At 47.4% G+C, this 20,027-nt stretch overlaps 1 protein-coding gene and 1 long non-coding RNA gene across 3 annotated transcripts in view; both read right to left on the bottom strand.

Annotated features, from left to right (window-relative positions):
• Positions 1 to 1,902, bottom strand: part of HSD17B12 (hydroxysteroid 17-beta dehydrogenase 12) — a 90,738-nt gene extending 88,836 nt beyond the window's left edge. Inside the window, exon 1 of the mRNA XM_049825802.1 lies at positions 1,541 to 1,902. Within this exon, the coding sequence (XP_049681759.1) occupies positions 1,541 to 1,718 (178 nt within the window). The 5' untranslated portion in view covers positions 1,719 to 1,902. The remainder of the gene's footprint in view (positions 1 to 1,540) is intronic.
• Positions 1,903 to 3,204: 1,302 nt separating this feature from the next.
• The window catches only part of LOC126049423 (uncharacterized), a 61,256-nt gene continuing 44,433 nt past the window's right edge, over positions 3,205 to 20,027 (bottom strand). Inside the window, exons 2-4 of one of the 2 annotated variants that reach the window (XR_007509182.1) lie at positions 19,556 to 19,624; positions 5,156 to 5,320; positions 3,205 to 4,241 (exon numbers count right to left, since the gene is read on the bottom strand). This is a non-coding gene — a long non-coding RNA (uncharacterized LOC126049423). Of the gene's footprint in view, positions 4,242 to 5,141; positions 5,321 to 19,555; positions 19,625 to 20,027 lie in introns of those variants that run through there. The other variant, XR_007509183.1, reaches the window with a different exon arrangement.

Here is a 20,027-nt window from a genome sequence, read left to right on the forward strand (position 1 = left end):
GCAGCCATTGGCCACGTACAACGGCCTGCTGCTGCCTGCGCTTGTACAGAACAGCGACAGAGGACATCGGCATCGCAGTTCTCTGTTCACGGGGTGTTTGAGGATGTGACCGAGAGAAGATCTGCCGCCTACAGTTTGTGGTTCCAGCAGATAAGCTGGCATTCAGCTCAAGCGCTGCAAACTTCCACGTTTGAAACAACGCAGGACAAGCTAAAGTGGCCACTGAAACTTCTGCGTTGCACTGCCACAGGGCAGCAGGCAACTGATAAAATGCAGTAACATAATCAAAGCCAATATTGGAAAGTCAAAGAGGCTTTGGGTCTCCTGGGCCAGCCGTATCTTTAACAGGCATACCATTTCTCTAGCTGGAAGGAAGATGTGGGCCTTAATCGTTCGTAGGTAGTGCCTCGACTTGTCCAAAGCATTGCCGCTGTATTTCAAACCTGTACTGGGATTACGTACGCTGCGCCAGTAGCATCACTGGTTTGCTGGTGTCTTGCACAAGCAGAGGTTCAGTTAGTTCCCGGCCACGTGTTCACACACGAGTTCCGCGTTGGCTGTTGCGGGGGTTACGGGGAACCACGTTAATTAGCCCTGCGGCCTACCAGCGCGTTTTGGGGCTGCCGTACCTACGGGTCTGCCACCTAAAAGCAGCTGCAGGGTCCGAGCCCTTGACGTCCTCCTCCTACTCCTCCGGGGGGACGGAATTACCTTTTAAAATAAAACTTCTCACCCCACCTCAAACTCGCAGCTCTTACAGCCTGCAGTTGTTTTTAGGGCCCACCTTACCCGCTCCCAACCAGGCGCAGAACCTTCCCTATCCGCTGCCTTTGGCGGGAACGGATCCGAACATTCTCTGATCCCTTCCCTGCTCCTCACCCTTCCTGAAAACCCACCGTAGCAGCGTCGGACCAAGTCAGGAGAAACGGTGTGGGCGACCAGGAATCGCAGAATTGACAAAAGCGCGCGTGTGTGTGTGTCCCGCAACCCTTCCACGCCGCTCCCGCGTTTCGGGCCCGTCCCGTTCGGTACCGAGGTCACCTCAGCGCCCCCCTCCCCCCCCCCCCGCCGTTCTCCTGCCCGTTCTCCGGCCCGGGGGAGGGAAAAGATCCCGCTCCTCCGGGGGCGGGAATGGCGGGGGGGGGGGGGGGTGGGGTGGGGGGGGGGGGTGACGTGACGTCAGCGATGAGGTGCCAGGGCCGGCGCGCGCGCAGCGGAGACACCCGCCGGCGCCGGCAAACGGAGCCGGGGTGGGGGGGGACGGACGGACGGACGGACACACGGACAAGGGGGGGGGGGGGGGGGGGTGACCGGCCGCAGCCCCGCTCCCCAGTTCAAAGCAACCGTGCCCGCCCGCCCCGACAAAGCGCGTTCCACTCAGGACCGGCGCTCCACGGCCCCACGCGTTCCCTGAGCCCGGCTCCACGCCTGCGGCGGCGGCAGCAGCAGCAGCGGCCCGCCCGCCCCGCGAGGAGCTCAGCCCCCGTCCCCCGGCCGGTCCGAGGCAGAGCCGTGGCCACCCCCCGGGACTCGCACTCACCTGCCCAGGCGCCCAGCGCCGGCCCCACGGCGGCGGCGCCGCTGCCCAGTACCCAGAGGCGGATTCCGGCCAGCAGGCGGTAGGAGGCCACGGCCGCCGCGTAGAGGGCGCCCAACGCGCCCACCCAGTAAAAGAGGCCGGCGGCCGGCAGCCCTGCGGCGGCGGCGGCGACCACCATGCTGCGGAGGCGGCGGCCGCGGCCGGACTGAGCCCTCCCGGCCACCGCCGACCCGCGGCCGTCACGGCTCCCGCCCCCGCTTCGCCGCGATTGGCCGAGGGGCCGCTCAATCAGCGGGGTAACCCGGCAACGCGGCCGGCCCCGCCCGCCCTGGGGCCGCGCGGCCCCGCCACGCTCCTGCCGCGCCGGAAAGGAGGGGGAGGAGGGAGGAGGGAGGAAAGGGGCGGGGGGCGGGGGGGGAGCAGGGAGCGAGCGGCCACACGCCCCCGTACTACTTGCCGCCGAGCGCCCCACGTGGTCGGCCCCGCTCTCTTGCCGCCATTGGCCGGCGAGGGCGGCCGTCAGCCGGAGACCGTCCTCCGATTGGCTCCGCCGGCCGGGGGTCTCGCGGGATTGGTGGGAGCCGCGGCCTCTCTTCCCGCCCCTACTAACGTCACATGAGCCCATTCATAAAATGGCTCAGGCTCCGCCTCGCAACCCGGCTACGTCCCTGGGTCCCCCCCCCCGCGGAGCCCTTTATACGCTTTATTTGACAGCGACCTCACCGCTTCCAGCAAGGAACCCTCTCTGGACGAGGGGTTTTTTGAGATCCACGTCCACCCGGGACGTTAATGACAAGGCAGCAGAGAGGGTCGTTGTCTTCCCTTGCCTCTCCTTTCTCTCCCCATGCCCACATCCAGCCCCGCTCTCCGCTGAAGAGCTCCAAGCTCTACCAAAACACCGCTCTGCTTCGGATTTCCTCCTCTTCCCCTGCCGCTCTGGCACCTCGACAGCCTACTTCGGCCTTCCCCGACACCCACCGACAATCCCTGCCCAAGCCGAAACAGTCACCGGTTGACCTTCCTCTCCCACCCGTCTCGTTCGGTTGCTCCATCCCTCACCCACTCGCTGGATCTCCAGCTGCTCCCACAGCCACGCCGGCTCACGTTCGTCCCGTCGCTTTGCCACCAGCCAGATTTCGGTGACCCTCCGGCTTTCCGTGCCCTCTTTGTCTCTGCTACGGCACGCTTCAGATCCAGCTTCCTTCTCCAGAGCCCACTCCTAAAAACTGCTTACTGTAAGCTGAATGGGTTTGAAAGCCCTATTTAATTTCTCTTTCCTTGTCCCGTTCCACGTTCCCTAACCTCTGCCTCCTCGTCTATCATAAGGCACGAGCTCCTTAATGCAGGGATGATATTTTTCGGAGTTGGGGAAGATCTTGTATGAGGTGCTAGCCTAAATGCAACAGGTAAGCCGTACCCCAAGTGCTGCACCCTGCGGTCCCGATCAGATTATGGTGGTAGGTGGACACAGCGTTACAAAGGCTATCGCAGCCCCAAAGCTCTTATTTAGAAACGAGACGCTTCTGTACCACAGCAACTACCTGACGCAATGAACTGTGCAACCCGAGATACATGAGCTTGCACTGAATGATCTTTCCTTTGTACTAATGGAAACAAGACCAAAGAAATAAAATGAAAACATGCTTTGATAGGTTTATCTCTTTTATTAATTTAATAAAAATAAATGTTTGTTACATTTCCTGTTATTAAATATATATACACACACACACACAAGCTTTTCACCAAGATACATAGTTAATAGAAATCAAAGGTTTCTGTTCATAATCTGCTTGTGGAAAACAAATTCATAGTGGGATTCAAACTTCACCGGATTCAACAATACACCGTCTGCAGCGATGCAGATTAAAGGCATGAAACTATCGCACACCTTGCAATGAAAAATTTGTCAAGTCACTGTCTTACTGGCTGACTTACAGGTTTACACTTGATTTTTAGAACTTAATCTTTATCGTACAGCAGTTGTATCAGATCTAGTGGGAGGGAGCACATCACTGGATTTCATCCTATTACACAACAGGAGGCACCCATCCTCACGGGGATCTAGCTCCCCTTTTCTTTCGTTTGTCAGTCAATCGGTTGTGAAAGGTGACACCGCAGAAGATCAAGCTCTCACCAAGTTTTCTTCCTGCTCTTCCCCAAGAGAGCCCACCTATTGCTTACTGGCCACCATTTTTAGAAGCGTGTGATTTGCTAGGGCTTACTCCTGCTGTCTTGACACGAGGAAAATTCTCACAGGCCTCACCAAGTGTGTATCCTACATAACACCTTCCAAAGACAGGACTTTGATTACAAGGAAGTGCAAAATTGCTAGGATCATTTAATTTTTCCTTTTGTTCCACACCAGCCTTTCCTTAATTTGTAAACATACTTTAATCTGCATGGAGAATTTTGGCATTTTTGCATGAATGCTTGTGTGCTGGAAAGAAACAATATTGTTACAGTGTGAGAAAAGAACACATAATCAGAGGGAGGTTTGAGCATCGCTCCTCACTGGGATCATAGCGCAACCGTAAACTGTTAGAAAGAGCGTGCGCTTTCGGCGGCCACGTCCCACTATCTTCTTCTATCGGCTGTCAAAGAAGTTCTCAAACTGTTCACAGGATAACGACACACCCCTGATTCTCACTCTTTTGTCTTCCAGAGGACCAGGCAATAGAGAGACGGGATACGGCAAAAGCATCTGAAAAGAGAAAAGGAACTAGTTTGGCTCTAGTAAGAGATCTGCTACAACTCAAAGACAAGAGCTGAAGTGAGGGATGGAAGGTGACAGTGTGGTCACCAGGGTCACCAAGTCTCGAGAACAGAAGTGGACTGGGCAGCCAGACACCATCTGAGGCCGGAGGAAAGGAGACGGGTGTTGGGCAACCTGCCGAAGGGAGCAGGCAACTTCTGACTGGATGTCACGCAAGCCACGCTGCAGTTGCCGCGGGGATGCTGCCAGTTACAAATGGGTCAGAAACATGGAAGTAAGTACGTGGGTGCTACGAAAGATTCATTGGCCTTCGTCAGAGCCTACCTATCCTTTATTATAAACGTCTGCTGCCCACTGTACTGCAGTTCTGCTACTCCTGAGACCTCTTGTCTGAACAACCTTCTTGTTGCAGGTCAGGACAGAACCTGCTTCGCTGCTCTCTCGGGGAGCTGCTAAATCCCTTGACAGAGAAGCACAGATACAGTGAGGCAGTCCTCAGGTTTTTTGTGTTAAAAAATCATAGTGGTTATTCACCAGCGTTGCTATTTTTTTATGCTACTCTGTTCAGAGAGAAAGGCAGTCCTCTGAGAGGCTTACAGCCTACATTTAGAAGATGAGTCACCGGCAGGGAAAGGGACTCACTGGAAGGGAAAGAATTATACAAAGGTCAAGTGAGGGGTTTTGGATCTCTTGCTTACGGTCATCACACATTCCTGGGCAACAGGCATATCCCCCTCCTTAGGGTTAATCCTGCTCTTCCCACGAGCTTTGCAGGTCTGTTCCCATTTCCCTTAAGCTGCTGCGAAGCCCAGAGGAGCACCCAGTCACCTGAGCTGATGGAACAGACAGGCATTTTGAAGGTGCTCGCACAACAACGTGCACGCACATGTATGTGAGGGTACCTTGCCGAGGCCCCGGAGATCCACGTTTCCACAGCATCTTTTATCAGTTCAGGAATGTAGTCAGTTCCAGAAGACTGCAGATGCAATCTGGTTCAGGGGGGTGATGCAAGCCTAAGTCAACCCACAACTCGGCTACATTGCTCCATCGCATGGAAGGTGGCCAAACTGTACGGCAGAGATGGACAAGAGAGACAAAAGAGAAAGTATTTAGGAAAGCTAAAGGAGTAAAGACATGCATGAGTAAAAAAGCAACAGTTAATAAAAATGGACAAAAAAATAAGGATGTGGAACTACGGAGAGGAAGACATCAAAAGGAGACATCAAGAAAGCAAAAAAATAGCAGAGAGGAGAAATAAAATACAACAAATAGGGGATAAAAGAGCATCCAATAAGAAGAGCCATTTGATTTTTATTATTAACTTTTCCTGTGGCTTTGCTGCCGCAAATACCTCACAAGCAATCACACATCTCAGAGAGCCCGTGTTCCCGTGTCTCACACGTACATCCTCCCTCCTGCCCAGCTCTCCCGGTACCTGAGGAAGACTTACACCTCTTCCTACAAGCCCACCGGCGAGAACCAAAGTCAGTCACTCGCTGTACGTACAGCGAGGCGTGTGGCACGGGGGTCTCAGCACTGGGACCCACTCCTCACCCCAGCCTGGCCAGCCCAGCCGGTGGTGCCGTCTACTCTGCAGCAACCCCGAGAGTAGGATGGGGGACAGCTGATTATCTGGGATGTGTCACTTTTTTCCTGCCACTGAGAAGAGGTGTAGTCATTTGTTTCATTAAATGGCATTCTTGTACCCAGCGCTAATTTTATCCCTTTACAAATATGTTTTTCATTCTAGCAAGTCAAGTGCAGCCCTCCCTCCTGTACAGTCATTCCGCTCTCATGCCTCTCTTACCATTACTCACACTTATTGCAGTGAGGCCAGATTCAATATAAAGGGCCCGGCTGTTGCGCTGCTGAGCACTGCAGCATGTCTTTGCCGAAATCCACAGCCCCAAATTAAGACACCCTGCCACTTGAAGGCAAAAAGTAGAATACCTAAGAACGGGATCTACGCCGTCCATCCTGTTAAGTGAAGAACTCCAGGAACCCGTTGGACACGCCGATAAGTCTCTCAAGACACCTCAAACAGCAGTGGACCCTAACGCTGGGGTCAGGCAAGATACCTTGCACGGAATTCCCAATCCTGAGCCTTTTGTTAGGTGCCTACTCCATCCCCTTGCAGGGGTCGTGGTAACCCTCCAAGCCCACACGCTACTTGGCACTCACTCAGGAACTCGGGAGCTCAGTTTTCCCTCCTCTGCATGAAAGGGCTTGCGCCAGCGACGTGTCTTAAGAGCACGGCACAGACGGGTGCTGGGTGAGGTGCTCTCGGTTGAAGCTGTTGCACGGCACAGAGTAACCTGTTTTCCATCAGCTGCAACGTCGGGAGGGAAAACCAGTAGGACCGGAGGGGCTGGGGCAGACATTCCCAGACCCATCCCACGCGTAAATCTTAAGCGTGTGTTAAAGCAGTGTGTTTGGGCAACTCTGGAAGTAGGTATTTACGTAACCCTCCTTGCTCCCGGCGTGCTCCCCAGTAAGCAGGGGCTTGGGGGTCTCTGTTTTAGACTCAAGCCTCGACAGCAGCAGCTAGCTGGCTCTCACCCTCAGCCCCTCCTAACACAAGGCGCCTCAGCACTCGTGGGGAAGGGGCATCCAACTCACCCAGGCACTGAACAACCACAGAAGAGCCAATCGTCCCTGCTCTGCAGAGCTTACAGGTGCAAGCGAGCCAGACAGCAGCAGGTTGAGAGAAAGGGATGGAACTGGTACCATTAAGTGCCACAATAAATCAGCAAGCAAGCACAAATTTTGATTTGCGTGTCTCTCATCCTGCAATTGCACGCTTTTGACTACAGTTTCTATGAGAAGGACAGGAACCTGCAAACACAAGTCAGCTTTGAAACACAAGTCCTAGCTTTGAAACTGAGTCATCCAGGCATTTTAGGTCACCACACCGTGTAACAGCTATACACTCCTTCTTGTTTCTTAAATAAACCATGGGCGTCAGCAACCTGTCCTTCTGCTTCAGGGATTAAAGTCCCAAATTTCTCAACAACAAATCACTCCAGACAAGTGTAGCGATGGAAGCTAGACAGAACCTAAAGCAAGACAGTAGTTGGCATATTAACGAGTTGAGACTACAGATTGTAAAATTAACGTGCCACGCAGACGCATGCTGCTCTTTATGAGAAGGTCTGTTCAATTCCCCTTAAGAAGAATAAGAAACAAGGCAAATGGCATTACAAACTTCTTGTACCTTATACAAGGATTTTTCACTTTTACCTAATATGGATTAACAGGCAAGTCTCTTGTTAAAATCTCAAAATGCCTCTTTTTGTTGCCATTCCCCATTTAGAGTTCTCAGAAGCCATTACTATGGGGAGCTCCAGATCCTCTCATCATGCAAACCAAGGAAAGGCTTGAGTAGGACATGCGTATAAAGTTGGGAATTTTTTAATCACCAGCAACGCTGGAAATCAAGTACTTCTCAAAAAAAAAAAAATCTAATAGCTGTGCACGCTGCAAATCCAAGTGCAGCATGGGTTTAGTGGAAAAACATAATATGGGCTGTGGCAACAGAAGATTAACCTTCTTCAATCCTACAGCCCACTGAAATGTATTGATTTTGAGCTGAAAATATCATCTGCAGAAATGAAATACTGTGTTTTCATTGTTTAATCCTTGATTTCTCTGCTACCTAGTTTCGTAACTGTAGATAAGCAACACAGATACCTGTCCACATAAAACGAACAAAGTTCAGGAACGCGTGTTCCTCACGCCACTGCCAACACTCGCTGTCACCTTGCACAATGCATTCACTTTCAGACCCAGATGATGGACTACGTTTGATAATAAACCTTTGTCTCCTCAGCTATAACCTATTGTTCATCCACCACACTGTATTATATACACTCAACCTTCTTTCACTGCGTCCTTTTGTGGAGTATATTGAATGCGAGATGGTGTCTATAGCCCTCCCTCCACCCCCCTCCAATGCATCTATTGTCCCTGAGACAGTCCACCTAGCCCAAACTGGTTCATATCCATGGGACAGGAATCATGCAACATTTCCTCTCTTCCACATAACTACTTCACCTCTTCCGTATCCCAGTGGACTAGCTTTGCCATCATATCCTTTTAAAAAAAAATCCTTCCTCCTTGAGCATCTCCTTAAGGATCCACTTGCCAGACAGTTCTGGTGCCACTGCCACAACCTGGTACTTCTAAAAGATTTTGGCTTGGCCACTCCAAGTATTTCACAAACACGAATTATGCTTTGAAGAATGCCTGTTAAGTATCGCTCCTAGTTTGCACCTGAGGAAACGTGAGGGCAGAGAGTTCAACTAGGACCCTACCAGGGTATATTGGGTTTGCGTGGCAAGGTTTTGGTAGCAGGGAGGCTGCAGGGGTGGCTTCTTCCCCCATGTCCAACAGAGCCAATGCCAGCTGCCTCCAAGTCAGACCTGCTGCTGGCCAAGGCCGAGCCCATCAGCGATGGTGGTAGTGCCTCTGGGAGAACAGATTTAAGAAGGAGGAAAAGTTGCTGCAGAACAGCAACTGCAGCTGGAGAGAGGAGTGAGAACACGTGAAAGAACCTACAGAGCCCCAGGTCAGTGCAGAAGGAGGGGAGGAGATGCTCCAGGCACCGGAGCAGAGATTCCCCTGCAGCCCGTGGTGATGAAGACCCCGGTGAGGCAGGCTGTCCCCCTGCAGCCCAGGGAGCTCCACAGGGGAGCAGATCTCCACCTGCAGCCCGGGGAGGACCCCACGCCCAGAGCAGGTGGGTTCCCGAAGGAGGCTGTGACCCCATGGGAAGCCCACACTGGAGCAGGCTCCTGGCAGGACCTGTAGACCCCTGGAGAGAGGAGCCCACGCTGGAGCAGGTTTTCTGGCAGGATTTGTGACCCTGTGGGTGACCCACGCTGGAGCAGTCTGTGCCTGAAGGACTGCAGCCCGGGGAAGGGACCCACGCTGGAGCAGTTTGTGAAGAACTGCAGCCCATGGGAAGGACCCACGTTGGAGCAGTTCATGGAGGACTGTCTCCCGTGGGTGGGATCCCACGGTGGAGCAGGGGAAGAGTGAGGAGTCCTCCCCCTGAGGAGGAAGGAGCGGCAGAGACAACGTGTGATGAACTGGCCCCAACTCCCATTCCTGTCCCCCTGCGCCACTGGTGGGAAGAGGGAGAGAAAAGTTGGAGTAAAGTTAAGCCTGGGAAGAAGGGAGGGGTGTGGGGAAGGTGTTCTAAGATTTGGTTTTACTTCTCAATATTCTGCTCTGATTTGATTGGCAATAAATTAAACTGATTTTGGTTTTTTTCCCCCAAGTCTGTTTTGCTCATGGCAGTAATTGGCAAGTGATCTCTCCCTGTCCTTATCTCGACCCACGAGCCTTTCATTATATTTTCTCTCCGCTGTTCAGCTGAGGGGAGGGAGTAGTAGATCAGCTGTGGTGGGCACCTGGCATCCAGCCAGGGTCAACCCACCACATCAGGGACATAAGTTGAGAGCAAAAAATCTCGAGTTTCCTACCTTTAAGACCCAATTATGCTTCTGTATTTTTTTTCTTTAAATTCTCCATAATTCTTTAAAATGTCCAGCTTCCAGACTTCCTGAAGAATTATACCATTAAAGTTTAAACCATTAAAGCTGGCATTTTAAAAACACCCTGGGAGATTCAGTCATTCCCAGGATTGTATATCACTCCCCATTACGAGAAGGATATGGATCCCAAGCACCCACCATTGCAGATGGTTGTCCTAACCATCGGCTTCAGCGACATGGCACTGCACTCTCTCCTGCCCGAACCAGTAAAAGTTCTTCCAACACACACACTCATCCTGTACCTGTCTTCTCTAAATACCTCAGAGCTCCTGGGAGGAACGAAGCATCAGCTCCTAGGAGATATATCTGCTGAGGTAGGCATGGAATTTGAAGTTCAGGTTTCTGCGTCTCACACCCTTGAACTGGCAGACCGCTGATGCACAGTGCGTCTCGCTTCATGATGCCCAACCACAGCTGACCCGCTTTAGGAGACCTGGCAGGACGGACCCCCCCCAAACACTGGGGGCGGGACGGACCCCCCCAAACACTGGGGGCGGGAGTGCCGTGCTGGTACAGCCCAGTGCAAATGCATCGCTCACCAGTGTGAAGATCACTGGGACCCTGGTAGGCAGAGAAGTCTAGGGGCAGGAATTGAGGTCTTCTCACAGTTAGATGGCACCCGAGCAGCTGATTTGGGGTGGGGGTAAGCTTTATCTTTAGATGCCAAGAGGGCCACCACTAGATGTTCTGGATGGTAATAGGAAAAGAAGTATTAAAGGTCGATATCATGTTGGGGAATTTATGGTAGTAGAATTATCACCTTGCTCAAGCAGGTGGGGTCTGGCTCCTCTAACTCAACGGTTCCTCGTGCTCGATGGCGGGAGAGCAAAACTCAGTTCACCTTAGTAATTTAAACCAAGTTGTCATCTACCTGAATACCACAGTAAGAACAGCAGCCATCATTTGGACTCTCTTTCCACAGAAACACTTGAGACAGAAACGACCACCACCACTCTGAAACAAGTACAAACAATAGTTTTATCCTACTTACTTATTATTCCACTTTGATTAAATTTTGAGAGAAGTTTCTGTATAAGAAGGCACTGCAGAAAACAAAATAAGTAGCTCCAAAAGATGGCATTTCCTTCCATCCCAGGATTTTCACAAGTTGGAGAGAGACCAGGGGAATGCCAAAATTCCTTTCTCCTCTTGCTATTTCTTTTCCTATAGATGCTGCTATAACAACAACATCCAACAGCTTTTGTGCCAACTGTACAACCATTTTAGAGGTACTGAGCTTTTTTTTTCCCCCTCCTACGGGAGGGGCTTATTGAGGAGCTTATCATTACCTCTCCTTTGACTTTTTTTTTTTTCCTTTCTGGGAGTAAGATGAAGTAAATGATGTAAGACCAAAGACACTGTAATAATGTCCCCACCCAGAAGGCCAACTGTTCAGGGGGTGTAAATCACTATCCCTCTGGAGACATCAATGAAAATCTGAAGATTTACAGCAACCATGACCTGGCTCCAAAGCATTCCTACAAATAATCATTAAAAACAAACAAACCACAATAACAACCAAAAAAACCCAACCCCAAAAATACTGCTGCAGGCTGCAGTGAACCATCCCTTTCCCAGGCTACTGCTACCAAACCAAGCTCTGGCATACTTTGATTTTGTTCAGTGTGCAAGTTCCCAGTACTTTTATATATTGATCCTCTGCTATTTTTACGCACCAGCCAGCATATGCAGCAAAGCAGGTGTATGTGTATATATACGTGTGTGTGTGTATACACATGTACACATTCTTCCCAGACTTGTTCACATAAAACCAGCAAAGGAATGGATTTGACCTACTCTTAACAACAGCGCCAACACCTTATTTTTGTTTAATATTAATATATTAGCTGTTTTGCTTTTGTTATTGAATCATGCCAATGTAATTATCAACCTTATCACATGAATGCATCTCACTTCCATAAATTCACTCCTCCAATAAGTAGTATTTCAAGAGCTGTAATTAATACAGCACAAGAGAATGAAAAACTGGCGACACTAGTGGAAGCACCTCTTTTTGTGTCAGAAAGTCTTGTAGGATGACACGGGCAAGTCAGGCCAGAAAATTTTTCCTTTGCTGTAGTCCTAACACTGCATTCCCACCATTTCAGTGGGAAAGTCCATGACTTGCTTCCAATTCAAAATGTGATGAAAAGACCAAGAGAAAGCATCTGCTATGAATAGGAATAATTTTCTTTAAAGAATCAGACTTATGATGGAAGAGAAAAAAATTTTTCAGGAATCCAGGTTAAATAACGACCAAGCGTGTTTCATTCCATACTCATAGAATCACTTTACAGTCACATTTCTGCCCTGTGTAAGCTTCAAGATTCTGTCTGTAGCTCACATCCCACCATCTATTATAGAAAAAATGTGCAAGAAACCATCTAGAAATAATATATATTTCTTTTTTTTGTCTTCCAAGTCTTTCATACTGTCTCCTACCAAATGAGCCTTCCATTTTCACATGACTTGTTCACCTCTAGGGGGATGAAGGAAGTTTAATCCTTATAATCCATTCACTCCTCTGCTTCAGCAACTAGTGAAAGTGCCACTGGTAGCACTTAACGCATACATTGATGATTAGATTGAGACCATCACTTAATTTTCTATTGACCACTGAATGGGAAGTTACTTCCTTAAAACAAATTCTTTCTCTTTGAATAACCTGCGACAGTTGTGGACTGAAAAATAAAATTAAAATGGATGGCTGAGCACTGATTGCTTAACTCCCTGCTTTGTGGAGACTTCCCAAATAGCAAAAATGCCAAGTAAAACCTAAAATGTCTGCCTAGAGTATCGTAGCCTTGCTGAAAAGCAATGTTCTTTAATTTTAAGGTTCTTCTGTTAATTCTTCAGTGCTGCACTAAGTGCTGCATGTAAAAACTATACAGTCTAAAAGGCAGAAAAAAAGATACAAGGTCTCGGGTAACATCCCAAGGGAGCTGATTATACATACATTTCAGAATGCAATATCGTCTTGCCCTAGATGACTTTCAGTTTTTCATTTAAATACTTTCCTAAAAATTGTTCCATAAAGGCTTCTACAAATAGCCCATCCAGGGACGAGAAGTCAGGCAGCACTGTGTGAGTACACCTTCAACCACGGTGTCCAAACCATACGGTTTGTCTACACCCAACGTTAAAGCCAGTGAGGTAAAGAACACCGCTTCTCTTCTGCTGGCATAATTCAGAGTGTGCAGGTGACAAGCAGTTGATAGCAAATATAACCAAACTGCTCTGCTTCTAGCAAGGAGTCCTAAGAAAAGAACTTGACTAATGGAAAAGGAAATTAAGATGACAAAAACCAGCAGCAGTTTCAAAATGGGCCCACTGTAAGTGTACGTATCCATCTCAGAATCCATTTTACTAATCCATAAGAATGCAGAATTAAGGGAGGCGATATCCAGGATTCCCAAGTCGAATTCCCCACTACTACACAGAACCAAACGTTGATGTTCTTTTCTGGATTTATTAAACTTCATTCTAAAAGAAATTTAAACTTGTTTCTCATTTGAAACCACTCCAGGATATCGGTGGTCTGATAATTAGAACTCTTCCTGTAACTTCCAGCAAACTGTGCTCATTATCCCCTTTATACGCATTTGTTTTGCTTGTTTACTCTAATCTTGCGCTCACATAATTATTTTCCTCCCCTACATAAAAACTGTGTAATTGTCACGTTTGTGTCTTTCTGTTAAGTCTCTCTATTCCTCTTAACATCCATGTGGTCCTTTTCTGCATCTGTTCCATCCATCTGTTTGAATCCACTTATCTGAATGTGGATGACAGTTGGGCTCCAGATAAGGTCTCACTAATGCTATATACTTTGACATCAGTATTTTCTATACATACAGGAAATCCCTCCCCTAATACTTTCTAGGACACCATCTTTTTTTTATTTTCTCAGCCACATCACATAGCAGTACGCTATCATTCTGCTGCCGGCTACTACACCGACTACCGATTCACCACGAAAGTGATGAGCTCTTCTAGAATAAATTGTGATAAGCTTCTATTTGCATCACCAAATCTCATCTAATTCTATTAATCTCAGGTTTGATTCATCGTGTTGGTACATGGATATTCCAATCCTCCTCTCTATCAATACAGTCCACCAGTTTTGTGTCACAAAATTTTATCACCGCAGTTCTACTTTTTCACTAGCGTCACTAAGGAAAAAAATTAAATAATTTCCAATACAGTCTTTGAAAAATCCAGTTCACAGCCTCCTTTCCATCAGTACATTCTCTCGCCACCTATTATCTGTCAGTGTATTCCCAAGTCACCTCACAATGTAATTAATCCAAAGTTTCTCCATTTTACATGATTTCCTCACACGGTACAACTATCAAATACTTTCCTGACAATGAAACATATTAGATCTACTGTATTTCCCCCATCCACAAAATCCCAGCATAAGGTAACAAGTTCGCCTGGCACAGTCTGTTTTTGCTAAAACTATGTTGCATTTCATCCCACCTTTCACTTTTCTCTGTCTCTTTTATTTTGCCCTTCCAAAAACTGTTCTACAGCTAAGTCGTACTACGGCTATCAGATTAGATCACCTGTATTACAAGTCTTGTCTTTCCATTGGGCACCCTCAACTATTTGGCCCCCTTTACATGTAGCTTTCAGTGCTTATCTAGTATTTACAGTTAGAGTGTACGTCTTTGGAAGGGGGATATATTGTATTTATTGTGCTAATGCACTTCCATTACCACTGAAATAAGAACACAGAATCCAGTAAAATTAGTTTCCTGTTGTGGAACTGGAAAAGCAATGGTTCTGTTCGGATGGGAATAGAGCGGGCCACACCCTAGTAAGTTTAAAACAGGTTACAATGCATTATTCGCATTTTCCTTGTCTTGAACCCTTATATTTTATTTTGTTCTGGACTTGCTGATTTTGTATCTCAAGCCATGCTCAACAGCTTAACTCTGCAAGCCCAAACCACCAGGTGTTATAAAGCAGGCACTTAGACACTTATGCCTTTTTTATGTCTACCCAACAATTTCTTTTACAAGCAAAACAACTTTTTTTCCTCCACTAGAATACTTTCCCTAAAAAAAAAAAAAAAAAAAGTAATTTCTTTCCTATCTTTCTTCCAAGAATTACACCCATCTGCATATACTTTATGGACTGTATTTCAGGCGACGATCATTGGCAAAATCTGGTGTGCTTTCTGACACAAATACAAAAATGTTTGCAGAGCTCCTCATATATCCCCTCTCAGAACCGAACTGTAATGTGCAATAGAAAATGAACCTATTACAGCATATTTCCCTTTTTTTGTTTGATCTCAACAGTGTTATTTTCTTTGCACATCTTCATTTATTAGTTAACAAGTAAACGATGTTTTCTTCTGCGTTTCAAGAGGACTGCTATTACCAAGAAAAAGGAACTACCTAACAAGAATCTTTCCCGTTCTGTTCCCGTGAGAAGTTTAAGCATGCTCAGCCCCAAGTTCAGCCAACTGCTGATGCATGGCACCACTGCCTTTCAAGGTTTGCCTTCAAAAAGTAAGGAGAGAAAAAACAAAAACAAAAACCACCACAACAAGCGAAACTTACCAGATTCAGACCGATTTATTTCACACACTATTATTTGTCATTCCTTTCATACATAAAATAAGATGCCTCCAGCTAATTAACAAATTCCTTTCGAACATCAGAACGTTTAACAAGAAGCCGGTTTTGCACTTCGGGCCCGCTCTCAGCACAAACTAGCTTAACCTGCAGTATTTTTCCTCCTTTTTCTTCCCTCCTTGCTTCGCCCTCAGCAAAAACACCTCGCTAGCAGGCAGACCCCCGAGTCCCGTTTGCTTCCCTGCGTTTGTCCCCCCCGTAACTTCCACACGCTTCAGCACCTCCACGCCTCTTAATTCTTCCCTTCCGCGTGAAAAAATAAACAAAACGAAACCCAAGACAAGAGAAATCGTAGATAAAAACCGAGACGCACCCCCCACCCCCCCCCCCACCTGCGAGCGCTTGCCACCCGAGCGACGAGACTCCCGGAGGAGGCCACAGCTCTCGGTCCTGCCGCAGAGCTCACCAGAAAATGGAAGCCAAACCCCGGCCACACCGACCCGGGGAGCCCACGGGCCGGGCAAGAGCCCCTCAGCTGCAAGCCGGGCGAACGAGCCGCCTGGTCGTTCTTTAAGAAAAAAATCCCCAAACTCCGGTTTGGCAGGGAGAGAGAGAGAGAGAGACAGAGGCAGGCCCCGGCGGGCCGCGCCGGCGCTGATCCTCACGGAACGGGGGATAAAGCCAACGCCGAGCTCGGCCACGGGCCGCCCCAGCGCGGCGGGCCGAGGGCAGGCGGCCCCGGCCCCGGCCTGGCCGTTCTCCCGCCCGCCGGGGTGAGAGAACCAGCCCGCCATGCCGGCTCTCGCCGCGTTTACGACAGCTCCCGGCATGCCGCGGCGCCTACAACTCCCAGCCTGCCCGGCCCCGCCGCCGTTAACCCTCTGCGGCGCCCAGGCGCCTCTACAGCCGCCGGCCCCTCACAGCCCAGCCCGCCCGGCCGACACCACCCCCCCCCCACCTTCGCCGGCAGCGCTTCCCCGCGGAGGGGGCCCTCCGGAGCCCCGGCCCGGCTTCCCCGCGGAGGAAGAGCCGCCCCCGGCCCGGTCCGGCCCGGCTGGGTCCGGCCGGTGGTTGCTCCGAGCGGCCCGGCCCGGCCCAGCGGCCCGCTGCCGCTGTGGCAGGTCTCTGTACCGGCGCGGTGCGGCTCCTGGTCCCAACTTACTGCTGGTTGTTACTGGCGGCGGTGGTATTAATTGCCCGCTGCCTGCCAGTTCATAGAAAGCAGGTGAAATACCTCCTTCCAACTCTTTGGGGTTAGTGGTGGGGGGGGGGGTTTGGTTTGTTGTGGTTTTTTTTTTTTTTTCTTTCAAAAGACAAACTGTAAGAAGTAAATGAACTCAAAAAATAGCTTTACAACCCCCAGAGAACTTTGGGACAAAGTTACTGGGAAATGCTGGCTTATCCTGCAGTGAAAGTAATGTGAAAACTCACTCATGCCAGCACGTCTTGCCCTCCTTCCCATACACCCTTCGTAGAGGTGCTCGGCGTGCGCACGACTAACACATCCAGCCCTTTTTCAGCTCCCCTCTCAAAATAAGTAGCCAACCATGGGCATGCAACTGCCCCGCTGCGTGCTAAAAAATATAACCCGGAGAGCCAGAATCCATTTTTGAAGCCGGGGAGGGACGGGGGCAGACAGCTCAAGTTCACGCAGAAGCAGCACCTCAGAGTAAAATCCACTGGGTCTCACCCGGCCCCCCTCCGCAGCTCAGCACCCGCACCCCGAGCCGCAGAGCTCACCCCCTACACCTCTGTTTTATTGGCAATATTTTTTATGAAAGCCTTGTGCAGCAAATACAAGTCAAATGGCTCTAATTTGTAGTGCTACAAACTGTAACATGCTCAGACGTGTAACTGCCTGACAGACTACACAGAAATCTGGCTTAGGCTCCAACCTCTGAAACAAATGCAAATATCCAGAAACATTCTGCTATTTCTCCAAAATTAAAATGCAAGTAAAACAAACCTACTGCCGGATTTTTCATACAAATACTTCTTTTTGAAGAATAAATCACTACAAATATATTATTTATTTCAGACCATAAACAACACAGAGGAAAGAAACACATATACGTTTTCCTTTCTTAAAAAAAAAAAAAAAAAGAAGTATCGGTAAGAAAAGCACATACACTGCTCTCTTTTTTAACTTTATTTTTTAATACCTTGTCCCTTAGCCCACAAGCCAGTATCTTTATCTAGAGAAAACACAATTGGAAAGCCTTTTTATGTTGTACTGTTTTCCAGACACTTACAGGAGGTTTTTAAAGACAATTCACAGCCACGTTACTCCAAACGGCACAAACACAATTATTTAGGATTTATTCCTTACTGTGGCAATTTTTACTTTGGTACCTTTTTCAAAATTTCCTGGGAAAACACTATCAATTCCCATCTAGCTTAGCGCACCTACGCTGTGACCTCTTTCTCTACATTTTCTCTTTACAAATCAACCACAAACATCTTAGAAGTATTTTACATATATATAATAAAGTCTCAAAAAGGACAATACCACAAGAGAAACGCTCAAAAACAAACTGAAGGTGTAAATGACCTCCTCCCATGTCCCAGACGTACCTACAAAATCCCTGCTCACTGGTACAGGATTATACATTCCATTATGAGTTCGGCCTTTTTATATTTTGTACTATTTTAACACCCCAAATTTATAGATTTTTAAAATTGGCATGTTAAAAGGGCTTTATTTAAGGATTTCAATGAAAATAGTGTTATGTTTTGTCATATTACCATAATCCTTCTTTTTAAATCACTTAGAATTTCAGTATAACCTAATTAAGTAATTTTAAGTAAGTCTTAACCCAAATACATAGATCTAATAAAAATGTATTTTGCAAACAGGGAAAATGGACTTCTAAAATGGATTCCTCAGGTATGAACAAAGATCCTGAAACATTTTCTCCCCAGAAACTTTTGAGATCTGAACTGTTTCACAGCACTTAGATTTAAAAACCAAAATACTTGCAAGTAAACAAATTTCACCAAATATCAAGCATAATGTTTCATTCCAATTGTATTTGTTTATTCCTTTTATATTTAACAGAAATCTTTCAATTTTCCTTGCCAAAAAGGAGGGAGACTAGGGGAAGAAAAATACTGCAAAATCGTAACTAAATATCTTCACGTATTGTTTATTTCAAAGCTCTTCTAACAGCAGTTTATACTGGTTTTAGATATTGTATATTATTTTGCCAGTGGAAATATTACTGTTTTTAGATTTTTGCCATTTAAAAGGCTACAGAACAACATTATAGATTTTACAGACTTCTAACCATTTTTAATCTCTCTCTTTTTTAAATGCTACAAACATCCCATTTGGTAAATGAAATTTACATTTCTCTCCTGTCTAAATTATCAGAGTTGAATCAACAATTCAAAACAGAAAGAACAAGTGATGCACCGTAATACAACAGCAAGTCCAACACTTTAACACAACTCCTCTCTCTCTATTGGTGTATAATAAGCTTACACAAAGTATAAAATATCTCAGAAATATAGCCTCCTTCCCGATCAGAAAATTTTACTTATTGACTAATTTGACCTCGAGGAACTGCAGTTTCTCAAAAAGCAGCCTACCTATAGCTTTATGCCATTTACTGACTCTTGCTTAATTAACCAGCATGCTTTAAAAACAAGTATCACTCCTTCAACTTAATCAAAACAGACCATTTTTAATTGCTACCACATCAAATATATTTGTCAATACAACAAAGCCACGTTCAATTAGAAAGAACTAATTTTTTTTAGCCCTGTCTTGGACCAACCACAAATTACAGCATCCACTTCCAATTTATTTGCTATTCTAGTATGAGGGGAACTGAAACACACACCACAGCTCACAAATACATTTATCTTTCTATAAAATCCTATCGTTTGCATCTTTTAATGGGAAAATCCAGTATACCACTGTCAGCACTGCTCTTCTCCTGCAACCGACCGGACTTCAGAAGGACTTGGCATTAACTTCCCTCCCTCACAACACTTTGCCTCCTCACCTCTCTCAAAATAAAACAAAAATATTTGGGTTTGTCTGAAATGTCAATAAACTCCCAAACCGAAAAGGCCAAAAGGTCAGGTATTATTTCATCCGAACAGAAAAGTTATTTTCTCTCTATGTCGAAAGCCGTCAGTAACAGCACATTACCTGAGAGGTGACGCTTGCTTCCCTTGGACGGCCGTCCTTCTGTCCGGAACAGGGGCTACGCCGCACTCCCTATAACATAAGAGAGAATAGATTAAAATTATTATATGCTTAGACCCCTTTCTGCCCATTCGAATTATCTGGCCCTCTCAAGGCTTTGTATCTCTTGGTCTGAAAAGCATTTTAAAAACTCGTATTACATTCTAATTAGAGCCCTCAAAATTGTTTTTGATAAGTCAGGTGCACATGTCAAAAATTAGCTCCATACGTGGTCAGTCAAAGTACCAGATGCTCCAGACCTGGTTTTCAGTTCTGAGAGGCCTGTATGCTGCTGCATGCTCCATCTCATTAGCAACATTTAATCTGCAAATGGCATGATCTTATATGAAAAGAGAAAAAAATAATTTATTTTACATATATTGAAACCTGATTTTTTTTTTTAAAAGCCATTCACATGAGGGACAGAGTCCTGAGA

Source organism: Accipiter gentilis, chromosome 22 (assembly GCF_929443795.1).
Source record: "Accipiter gentilis chromosome 22, bAccGen1.1, whole genome shotgun sequence".
NCBI lineage: Eukaryota > Metazoa > Chordata > Aves > Accipitriformes > Accipitridae > Astur > Astur gentilis.